At 42.0% G+C, this 11,656-nt stretch overlaps 2 protein-coding genes across 3 annotated transcripts in view; both read left to right on the top strand.

The window, feature by feature from the left end:
* Nucleotides 1-11,656, top strand: part of LOC309374741 (uncharacterized protein) — a 235,482-nt gene that overhangs the window by 62,607 nt on the left and 161,219 nt on the right. The window lies entirely within an intron of this gene.
* The window catches only part of LOC309363007 (MOB-like protein phocein), a 32,695-nt gene that overhangs the window by 18,711 nt on the left and 2,328 nt on the right, over nucleotides 1-11,656 (top strand). The window contains exons 1-7 of one of the 2 annotated variants that reach the window (XM_081899079.1): nucleotides 26-164; nucleotides 3,352-3,414; nucleotides 4,293-4,393; nucleotides 5,203-5,245; nucleotides 5,437-5,523; nucleotides 9,208-9,287; nucleotides 9,790-9,901. In XM_081899079.1, the coding sequence (XP_081755205.1) occupies nucleotides 105-164; nucleotides 3,352-3,414; nucleotides 4,293-4,393; nucleotides 5,203-5,245; nucleotides 5,437-5,523; nucleotides 9,208-9,287; nucleotides 9,790-9,901 (546 nt within the window). In that variant the 5' untranslated portion in view covers nucleotides 26-104. Of the gene's footprint in view, nucleotides 1-25; nucleotides 165-3,351; nucleotides 3,415-4,292; nucleotides 4,394-5,202; nucleotides 5,246-5,436; nucleotides 5,524-9,207; nucleotides 9,288-9,789; nucleotides 9,902-11,656 lie in introns of those variants that run through there. The other variant, XM_081899081.1, reaches the window with a different exon arrangement.

The following is an 11,656-nucleotide window of genomic DNA, read 5'->3' as shown; positions in this document are numbered from 1 at the left end:
CCGCCTCCCTCCTCCTCCTCCTCCCCCGGCCCTCCCCGCTTGGTTAGTTGCTGCTGCTGCTGTGCCACCGCCGCATCCGGGTCCTGGCGCCGCTCGCTGTCACTATGGTCATGGCGGAGGGGACGGCTGTGCTGAGGAGGAACAGGCCGGGCACCAAGGCCCAGGTAAGCCCGGCGCCCGCTCGATGGGTCTCTGGCTCCGGGTGGGAAGCGGGGTGCCGGAGGAGGAGGAGTGGGCCCCGGTGGCGCGGCAGGGGGGTGACGGGGGCCGGGAAGCCGGCGGCGGCCGAGGCCTACTCGCTCTCCGCCGCGCTCCGTTCCCCGGGGAAGCGGAAAGAGGCGCCGCCGCCGCCGCCGCCCGGTGTGAAGGGAAAGTAACGCGAGGGTGGGATGCTCCTCTCAAAATGGCAGGCCGCGCTGTTTTTTTGGGGTGTTGGGGGAGGGTCGGGGGTTCAGGCAGCGTCCTGATCCGGCGTTGACCAAAAAGTGGTGGGCGGTTCTTCCCCTCCCCCACCCCCGTGTACTTCGCGAACGTGTGAACGGCCTTGCGTGTCTTGCGGCTCGAGCAGGGATTTCTGGAAAGGGAGGAGAATAAGAGGGAGTTGCAGGGAAGGGACGTGGGTTGTGGGGTTTGGTTTTTTTTCGAAGCAGCTGCTTCGGAAATAGAGAATTTAGGGACGTGACGTTGGTTAGGAAAGGAGGGTTTAAGGTAAAGGAAAAAGAAAGGGCAGGGAGGAAAGAGAGGGTGTTTGAGGGAGAAGAATATAGGGGCGCAGGGAAGAGTTTGACGGAGTTGGTTGCCCCACGGAGAGAGTCCATGGGGTGGGGTCTTGGGAAGGTGACTTCAGGTGCTGGGTGTAGGGAGAAGATGGGGAAGATTGCGTGTAAAGGGGGCAGTGACTTCATGAATACAGCTGGGAGGAGTTGGAGGGTGGTGGTTGGAGTAGAAGCGGTCTAGCCTGTATTTTTCAGGGCTGGTGCCTGTGAGGTTGCTCATGTACTTGCTGTATATATTTTTTTTTTAAAAAAAGCATATTTGGCAGAGATTCGTGTTGACATTAATCTTGCCTGCTGTAGTTAAGACCCAGGTTACACCTATCTGTGTTTAACCTTTCAAAGCAGTTGGCGTTAACTGTATTGAGAAATGTGAATCTTTTCTCTCTCTCGCTCTCCCTTTTCTCTGTGTATTGTTTTAACTGCTGTCTTGAGTATGTGTGTTCCAGCCATTTCCTCTCAAAACTGGATGCAACTTGTACTGATGTACGTTTTGTCTTACTTATTTACCCCTACTTGCCATCCTTTTAGAGTAGCAGTTCATGTAGTATATACATATAAATTTAGTCCATCTTGCTTGACTTTTCAACCGTCAGTAACTTGGCAAGTTAAAAAGTATAGGTAGTATTACCCTCTTTGTTTTCATAGGCTGAACTGCTGATAAATAAAACAAGCACAACAATTTCCAGGCATGGCCAAACTTGGCCCTCCAGATGTTTTGGGACTACAGTTCCCATCACCCCTGACCACTGGTCCTGTTAGCTAGGGATGATAGGAGTTGTCCCAAAACATCTGGAGGGCCAAGTTTGGCCACGCCTGCAAGTTTTGACTATTCAAGACAAATTCTCGGCTATAAATTGTATGTATTCGTTGTATCGTTGTATACAACAACGTGCTTTATTTTGACTGAAGGAAATAACCTGGAGGCAAGTAAGTTCATTTTATAATTTAGCTTAAAGAAAACATTTGTGAAGTTATCCTAGGATAATACCAGAGGAATGTACCAACTGAAAAGGGTGTGTGTGCATGAAATGCCCAGTAATAAGTGGGTTCTATAGCAAACTAACTAGATAGGTACATTCATCTTGAAGGATTGCATATCATATGCAGCATTGAGATGTTGGTGTCATACAAATGGCTGGATACTAAATTAGATATGACTCCAGTTGTTATTTTCAAGTTATTCCTCTTACTGTTAAAATTATGTAGCCAGGCCTTTTTAAAATACAGTATTTCTGTATAAAGAATTGGTCATCATTTTTCTGTGCAAATTAAGTCTTATGACTTGCGTTTTTATAGTGCCTTCTGGTAAAGGATTAAGGCTTGAATAAAGTAGCAGGAAAACTGTGACATACTTGGGATATTTTTCGTCCACTATCTGATTGTAACTTCCTTTATGAATAGTGAAAAAATTATGATGTGACTAGTTAGACATTTTCATGTATGTTCTTATCTATAGCATTATTCTTTTTCAGTAACATGGTGTTTTTTCCAGTTGAAAAGATTAATGAGTCATCCTCTTGAGAAAGCTGTGGGAGACATACCTTAAATGTCTCCTGTAAAAGGGGTGTGGGCTGATAACTGTCAGTGTATTATGTAAAGGCATATAGATGGATAGATAGATTTAGAAAAGATTGCAAACTGTTTTGAGTTTCTCCTGGAACATCTTAAAATTCAGTGCATCCATTTAGAGCAAACAAGGACAGACTATAGCACTGTAAAGAACTGGATTTATTACTGTTATAGTTATTCAACCTATTTCATTAAAAGTACTTATAGTCAAAATGCCCATCACAGAAAACTAGTTTACCATTGACTGCTGGGATATTGGAAACTCTGTATTGCAGCCCTGAACATTTTTTTGCATGGGGTTAAGTTCTGTTGAAATAAATAGCACTATATCCAAAACAAAAAAAAATAGGATTGCAGTCTAATAGCCCGGCCCTGTGCATGTACACTGCCAGGTGAGTTTCACTGGTATATGTGACTTCTGTATAAGTGTGCAAAGTTGCAGCTGACATTTTGTAGTTACTGAGGACAATTAAGTAATAGGTGAACATGGTCTCAGTAGAATAACTAAGATATTCTCCTCCCCACCCCTTGCAATTCTGTAGTGAAATATTTACAATGCTGCAGTTGGCCTCACTACTTGCTTTGCTGTTCGATAAGTATATCACATGGGATACAGAGACTGCTACATCATTGCAGTGTCATGCCTTGTGATATTGCACTGATGTCATTACCTGACCCTGCTGTAAGTGTAGGTTGCATATTGCTGCCTTGGGAATAGCTACTTTTACTAGATCCCCACATTCAGCTAGTTGCATTAACTCAGAATTGGACAATAGAGATGGTGAAATTAGGGATATCCTGAAGGACTTTACAGTCTTGTTGGAACAGCTGAGTATTCCTAATAATAGATTGGAATTGCACTTGGACGTTTATGCGCAACTGCACAGTATACAGCTGTTTTGATGTATAGCACTCTAAGTGCTCTTGCAATAATGAATATCTTTTGGACTGGAATCTTTCTGTTTTTCTTCAGTTTGCTTTAAGTCTTTTCCCCCCTTACTCTTAGGATTTTTATAATTGGCCTGATGAATCTTTTGAAGAAATGGACAGCACATTGGCAGTTCAGCAGGTACATCATACTTAATTTCATTGCCCCCCCCCCATTTCATTTATTTCTGCTTCTTGCTGTTTGTTAATTGCTTGGATATATCAGTGCATTTCTCTAGTTACAAAGACAATTTTACTTGTGGTATGTAAAGAGCAGCTGTGCTTGTTTGTGATAGGTTAGCCTTCAGCACACCAGGAAGACAGTGGTGTTCCATGCATGCTGTTACTTAGCTTTCTTTCTTGCAATTATAGTTGGGTTTGTTCGATCCTCAAATGCCTTCACAGTAATAGCCTTTGGACCACTGAGCCCATGTTCCTTCTAATACAGGGGTCAGCAACCTTTTTCAGCCGTGGGCCGGTCTACCGTCCCTCAGACCATGTGGTGGGCCGGACTATATTTTGAAAAAATAATAATGAACGAATTCCTATGCCCCACAAATAACCCAGATATGCATTTTAAATAAAATGACACATTCTACTCACGTAAAAACACACCGATTCTTGGACCATCTGTGGACCAGATTGAGAAGGCGATTGGGCCGCATCCGGCCCCCAGGCCTTAGGTTGCCTACCCCGTTCTAATATGTCAGTATTACATATTGTGCTTTCAGTAACAGTTGCTCCTCCATTTTGGAACATTGGAGGCCCAACATTAGAATGGGGTGCAGATTAGAGCAGATGTTGAGGATGTGCGAGGGTACTGCAGGGGAAAGGAGAAGGGAAGATCTATTGTGCTATCAGAAGTCTGCTGTGCAGCAGCACTAGATCCAGCCCTAACAATGTGTGTTGAGAAATTTCTACAACAAACTTTACCACAGTCTTGAACACACTTAAGTTTATTTCTGACATTATTATTAACATCACTGAAATGTATCTTATTTAAATATTTCTTTCCTCTAGTATATCCAGCAAAACATAAGGGCGGATTGTTCAAACATTGACAAAATTCTTGAACCTCCAGAAGGACAGGATGAAGGTGTTTGGAAGTATGAACACTTAAGGTATGGTCTGTGCTGTAAAAAATAAATAAATGTTTGAGCTTAACTGAAACCAGTCTCTGAAAAAAGGCCTTGGGACCTTCATCCTTGAATGAGTGCCTGCTTGGTATTGTCCAATTCATTGTCCGTATCATAAGAAAAAATACATTTTACGGTTAAACATACTTGTTTCTGTCACTACCCAAGCCATTTTGATTAAATTCAAATTGCTTACGATAGACTCAAGTTTACAGACCGGGGTGGGGGGCGGACTTCAGGCCTAGGGTCAAATGCAGCCACCCTGGCTTCTCTAGGCAGCCAGTTTTTGTATGATTCCCACCCACCCCACAAGTGCACTTTAATTCCAGAAATAACAAATTATGGTTTCAGGATTCTGAACCTACTACTCTCCAGATATTTGGTCAGCCCCAGCCAGAATAGCCAATGGTCAGGGATGATGGGAGTTGTAGTCCAAAACATGTGAAGGACACCAAGTTAGAGAATGCTAAATGATGGCATTTATAATGCTAGATATAATCCAAAATATTGTAGTTCATAATCATTGGACTGTGGTGTTTTAATGGGGGAGGGAAGTGATTATCTAAGCCAGGCATGTCCAAAGTCCATTTCGGGGGCCTAATCTGGCCTGCCGGTTGGTTTAATCCAGCCCCTGTGGCAGTTTATTTCCTTGGGTAAAATCCTAAAAAAAAGGTTAACAACTTTGGTCGGCCCTTTGGTTGGCCCTTACGGCGCTTCACTTCATCAAATCTGGCCCTCTTTGAAAAAAGTTTGGGCACCACTGAATTCTAACCTTCTGTGTTCTGAAATTTTAGGCAGTTCTGTCTTGAGCTTAATGGCCTTGCGGTTAAACTTCAGGTAATTTATTATTTTATCTTCCTTTTGACAATTAAGAATAACTTTTTTATGTATTTGCATTTTAATGCTTCATATTGTTCTTCAGTGGCTGTTTCTTATTAGTCATGGTGGTAGGAATAGAGAGAGAGAAATTTGAATGTGAGGTCCTACACCTGGCGTAATCTTTATGTATTGTACAAATGTTTCAACAGACTGAATGCCATCCGGATACATGCACGCAGATGACAGCAACTGAGCAGTGGATATTTCTTTGTGCAGCCCATAAAACTCCCAAAGAGGTAAGAAAGGAATATAAAAAGCAGCGGCCGAGACTCTTCCCTGCTTATTAACTTCATACAACTGGACCTCCAACCCTTATCCTGCTACTATTTTCCATTCACTATTGTCTATAAGATGGTTCAGTTGTTCAGCATGAAGTAGTAAGCACACGTGCAAGTTGGAGATCAGCTATAATTTTCATCTGAGGAGTATACTTACCTGCTACCATGAGTTACTGTGTACTTGTAATTGGGTAGTGGGTAGTAGTAGATACAAGTGTCATTCCTTCAAACCATTGTCACCATAGCAGTCACGGTTCAATTTAATTTGCTCCTGGCCCACAGCTGTTGAATCTTGACATCATCTTATGACAAACTTAGTTTTCTAGCCATTTTACTGGGTTTTAAAAAAGGTTTTCATTAGTCTTTTCCAAGCCAATTACTAATTTGTTTTTCTGCATAAGAACTTGGGTAGTTTTACTCTTTTTAAAAGAGTAATAAAAGCAAACAGGCTTCCCCTTTACCTGTAGCATGTTGCTCAGAGCCTTCACACTGGAACAGTAATAGTTCGTGAAAAGACAAATATGTTCAGACACTTCCATGGATAAACTCTTACTGAGCATTTACACAAGAATATATACAGAAATAGCTGAGAGGATTTGGTCCAGAGATGGATCGCAATTGCCAGTTACAGCCTTTGGATGTAGTGATAGACTCCAGGTGACTCCAGTCAGTTCTGATGATTGAATTCCTTATATACTCTTTGTTTTTCTCTCCCGCCCCCGCCCCCCGGATTAGTGAAACATTTGTATCCCTTTGTGATAATGTGCACAGTATTAACAAATTCTAAATTTCAGTTCCAGTGTTAAAACAAAAACCTATTATTTTACGGCCCATATTCATCTTACAAAAAGCAACTTGGAACACACTCTCTTCGGCACACAGTCTTGTCGGGGTGGTGCAACCTCCAACTTTCATAAATTTTAGATTTTGTATGTTTGACAGAAAATTCCAGCTTCCTGTAAGCCTTTCAGCAAGCAAGATAGAAAACCCCTGGCTTTTAGGTCAGACTCAGGACAGCCAGGTCAGGAGATCACAGGGCTTTTATATCAAATATAGTGTGAATATATAGGGTAATAAATCCAGGTACTTACTCCTACATTCCCCTAATTTGTTTTCTTTTTCTCTGTTGCTCACCAAGCGGAACTTGGTCATCCACAGACCAGGCACATTGTTGAGGGCTTAAAGCAGGGGTCAGCAAACTTTTTCAGCAGGGGGCCCGTCCGCTGACCCTCAGACCTTGTGGGGGGCCGGACCATATTTTGGAAAAAAATTAATGAATTCCTATGCCCCACAAATAACCCAGAGATGCATTTTAAATAAAAGCACACATTCTACTCATGGAAAAACACCAGGCAGGCCCCACAAATCACCCAGAGATGCATTTTAAATAAAAGCACACATTCTACTCATGGAAAATCATGCTGATTCCCGGACCATCCGCAGGCTGGATTTAGAAGGTGATTGGGCCAGATCTGGCCCCCTGGCCTTAGTTTGCCTACCCATGCCTTAAACTAACCATGTGTCATGTATTTCATGGGATAATCATACAGGTTATGAGTATATTACAATACACAACTTTCTTACTGTTTTTAGATACCACAAAGGCATTTGACAGTGTCAAATTGACTTGCTTGCTTGCTGTCATGGAAGCCTTTAATCTTCTCAGTTGCTTTAATCCATTTTATCTCTATTCTGCATCATCAGCAAGAATACTGGTGAATAGACAATTAGAGGAACAAGACAGGGTTGCCCGTCTCACTTCTATTACTTGTATTGTCGATAGAGCCACTCACTACAGCAAAATGGAAAGATCTGTGGTGTCAGGTTGAAAGCAGGGCAGATATGGAATGCCCTATATCTAGATGACATAATTTTATCCTTGGAAAAATAGGCGTTTCAGATCATAGAATATAAGGCATATAAGATAAACAGGCAGAAAATGTGCGTGATTATGATCTGGATATAACAAAGAAACAAGCTAGATATCTAGGAATAAAGGTGGTGTAGATAGTCAAAGGACTGAGAAAATTACTAGCCAGGAAGTAAAACTAGATTTAGAAAGATGGAGGAAATGAGCTTGTCTTGGATGGCCAAAGTAAAATATGATCAAGCAATTTTATGAAGGTTTCTATTTTTGTCTACTTCATTGTGAGTATTGCTTGATTTGCATGAATAGAAAAGCAGAGAATTTTGGTAACTATATGTCAGGATGTACACCAATAATAGAAACTAATACCTCCAATCAGACAGTAGGACTAGCATTTACAAATTTATTGTCATTTTATGAAGTTGCTCAATTGAATTGGCTAAATGGATGGTTATTACAAACTAAGGATAAAGGTGTATACTAACTGGAATAGCTTTATATCAATACTTATTTAGGATTATTGGTCTGGGTGTCAAGGAAAGAGGAGAACAGTTGGAGCAAAATCTGATTCCACAGCAACTTTTTATAATATGGAAAAAGGAAATCAAGTGTGTACATTTATCAGTTAGGCTCTCAATGAAGGCATAGTATTAGGTTCCTTAGGGGAAATGGACCAGAAGATTCTGAAAGTTAGGGAATTCATGGTGTATCTTATTTAGGCCATTGGTAGTCAATGGGAAGATATTATGAAGGTATGAAATTACTCAAAAAGGAGTGTGGACATTTTTACGATTTCCATACTTCAATTTAAAGATTTCTGAGGGGGGGGGGCGCATCACAACTGCATTAAGACAGTTGTCATTTTGACAGCTTGAAGAAAAAGTCAAACGGCATGTCAGCAAAAAACTACAAAGTACTTTTGGATTTAGGAAGGAAGGATCGCTATAATGAGCATTAGGTAGGAAACGGGTCTCGATTTTTCTATCCCAGGAGAAAAATGGAATGAGATCTGGTAGGGGTCTTTTTTTTTAAGTCTCTCATTGAGTCTGTCAGTATGAGAAATGGTGGAATTGTCAGATGGCATCTGATTTTGGGATGTGTAAATAATACATAGCATAAATTAGTTTGAGGAGGATATTGCACGGGGAGTGACATTTAAAAATTAATTTGGCAGCTAAAATCTTGTGTCCGTATTTTGGCTATATGGAAATGGCTTAGTGAAGTGCCTAGAGCTTGAAGAGATGGACTTGATTCACAGGAGAAATGGTAGTTCCCAGAAGATTATGTTTGTTTGATAAATGGGACATTTTAAGAATAATTAGAACAGAATATCGAGGGAAGCGCAAGGTTTGACAGGAGTTTATTTTTTGGAAATGAGTTTTGTAATTGTTACATGGATGAATAAATAAGAGTATGCTACTGTGACTCTGTGTGTGTCACTCTCATGCCAGTAGTTAAGAGGAATTACACGCAGCGTGACAATCTGCCCCTGTTTTTAGATGTCTGAGTCAGTAGGCATGATCTTTTGTGTTCTTACTTCAGCAATAGTGTCTACTTTGCCAATTGTTCTGACTGTTTCTTTTTTCCGACCTTGAACCATTATCTGAACAGTTTTCATAGAATCCTAGAATTGTATTGTTTCTTTATAGGAGTATACATAATATTCTGAGTGTTTTCCTACAAAAGCTCATTCCTCTAAAGCAAGACAACCTTTTACGGGTGTAGGATTAGAGCTAGTAATAATTTCCCTTCTCTCTTTCTTGGGTCCTTTCTAGTGTCCTGCCATTGACTACACCAGACACACATTGGATGGAGCTGCATGTCTTCTGAATAGCAATAAATATTTTCCCAGCAGGTAAAGCTCTGTGTGAATCTGCTTGCTTTTTTAAATATTCATGATTGGTTCTGAAGGCAATAATAATAACAATAATAATAATAATAATAATTTATTATTTATTCCCCAGCCACTCTGGGCGGCTCCCAACAGAATAATAATAATAATAAAGCAACAAAACATAAAACATTTAAAAACTGCCTTCAGGTGTCTTCTAAAAGTCAGATAGCTGTTTATTTCCTTGACATCTGATGGGAAGGCATTCCACAGGGCGGGCGCCACTACCGAAGGCCCTGTAGCTTCACTTCTCGCAGTGAGGGAACCACTAGAAGGTCCTCGGAGCTGGACCTCAATGTCCAGGCTGAACCAATCTATATATCGATTTGGTGAACAAATTATCGTCAGAAATAATTTTTACATGGATAATTTATGAAAGTAATACTGTCAACCATCATTAAACATTTAGTGCAACAATAGCAGAAGTAAAGTCCATGTATAATTTTTTTTTTTTAATTGCTTACAGGGTTAGTATAAAGGAATCCTCCGTAGCGAAACTAGGATCGGTCTGCCGTAGGATTTACAGAATATTTTCACATGCATATTTTCATCATCGCCAAATATTTGATGAATACGAAGTAAGTACTCTGATACGAAAGCTGCAATTCTGTACCCACCTGCCTGTGAGTAGATAGAGGATTGTGCTATACGTACCTTAATACGGTATTGAACTAGAGGTCATGTTGTGATTGGTCAGAGAGTTCTGCTCTTTTTGACACTTTATTTTAGTACCAGCATTTATTTCTGAACTCAACTGAAATTGAGTTGTTCTTAGAGACCCCTGCTGAGTCTCATTTTTTTCTTCCAAAATGTGGTATGTGTAGAAATTCTGTTTAGCTTATGGAAAGTGGGTGGCACTGTGGTCTAAACCACTGAGCCTCTTGGGCTTGCCAATCGGAAGGTCGGCGGTTCAAATCCCTGTGACAGAGTGAGCTCTTGTTGCTCTGTCTCAGCTCCTGCCAACCTAGCAGTTCAAAAGCACACCAGTGCAAGTAGATAAATAGGTTCCAATGCGGAGGGAAAGTAAATGGTGTTTCCGTGTGCTCTGGCACTCGTCACAGTGTCCCGTTGTGCCAGAAGCGGTTTAGTCATGATGGCTACATGATCCAGAAAGCTGTCTGTGGACAAACGCCGGCTGCCTCTGCCTGAAAGCAAGATGAGCGCCGCAACCCCATAGTCACCTTTCACTGGACTTAACCATCCAGGGGTCCTTTACCTTTTACTCCAAAATATCCAAAACTCCAGGCACCTTCCAGGGAGAGTAGGTGAATATTGGTCCTTCTTCACATACTTAGTGTTCAATGTTTTGTCTGAGATAGGCAGTGGGACTTAAAGTTTCATGCACTGTATTTTTCGCTCCATAAGACACACGTTTTCCTCTTAAAATCTATGGGGAAATGTCTGTGCGTCTTATGGAGCGAATGTGTGGTCCCTGGGGCTGGGGGGAGGGACCCGGGCTTCCCCCGCCAGCTCCGACCTGCTCTTTGACCTGCTCTTTGGGGCTAGGGGAAAGCTGGGCTTCTCCCACCGCCAGCCCCACAAGCTCAGGGAGCAGCGTGAAGGCTGTGCGCAGCCTTTCCGCTGCTCCCCGACCTGCGGAGGCTTTGCGGGCTACCCCGGAAGCCAGAACAGCTAGAGAGAGTGCTGTGCAGCGCTCCCTCTAGCTGTTTTAGCTTCTGCCTTAGCGGGGCAAAGCCTCCGCAGGGCAGTGGGGAGCCTTCATCCCGCTGCCCTGGGGAGGCTTTGCGCGGCTATCCCTGGCTTTTGCAGGAGGTGGGGGAAGGGACAGAGTGAGGCTCTCTCACTTCCCCCACCTCCTGCAAAAAACCCCAAGAGCCGCATTATTTTTTTTCTTGAATCCCCCCCCAAAGTAGGTGCGCCTTATGGTCAGGTGCGCCTTATGGAGCAAAAAATACAGTACCTCAGATCTGAAAGCAAATTATGTTGCTTTCTTCCTAGTATATTTAAGTGTGCATTACCTTGTTGCATAAACCCTGTCCTTTAGATTCAGCAGAAATTACAAAATGTTTCCATGTACTAAGCAATAACTCAGATGATTTGACGGCAGTGCAACAATCCTTATTTGTTACAACTGCCTACCTAACTAGGATTCTGTGTATGAAACTGCAAGGTAGCATCCCAGATTTATTTCTATCTGCCTGATTGACCCCCTGCTTTTGTGAGCGGGAAGAGTCTCAAGAGCAGAGTGTTGATCAAGCATCCTGATGGGCCTTTTATCCTACACGGAAGTCTCCATATAGGAAAATTATAACATGGTCATGATTAATTTTCAATAACCTCTTTCCCAAGTCTGTATTTCACGCTGTGTGTGT

Source organism: Podarcis melisellensis (assembly GCF_964234715.1).
Source record: "Podarcis melisellensis genome assembly, chromosome: 1".
NCBI classification, from domain to species: domain Eukaryota; kingdom Metazoa; phylum Chordata; class Lepidosauria; order Squamata; family Lacertidae; genus Podarcis; species Podarcis melisellensis.
The sequence above is the reverse complement of the archived record's forward strand: the minus strand, read 5'-3'. Positions and strand labels throughout refer to the sequence as shown.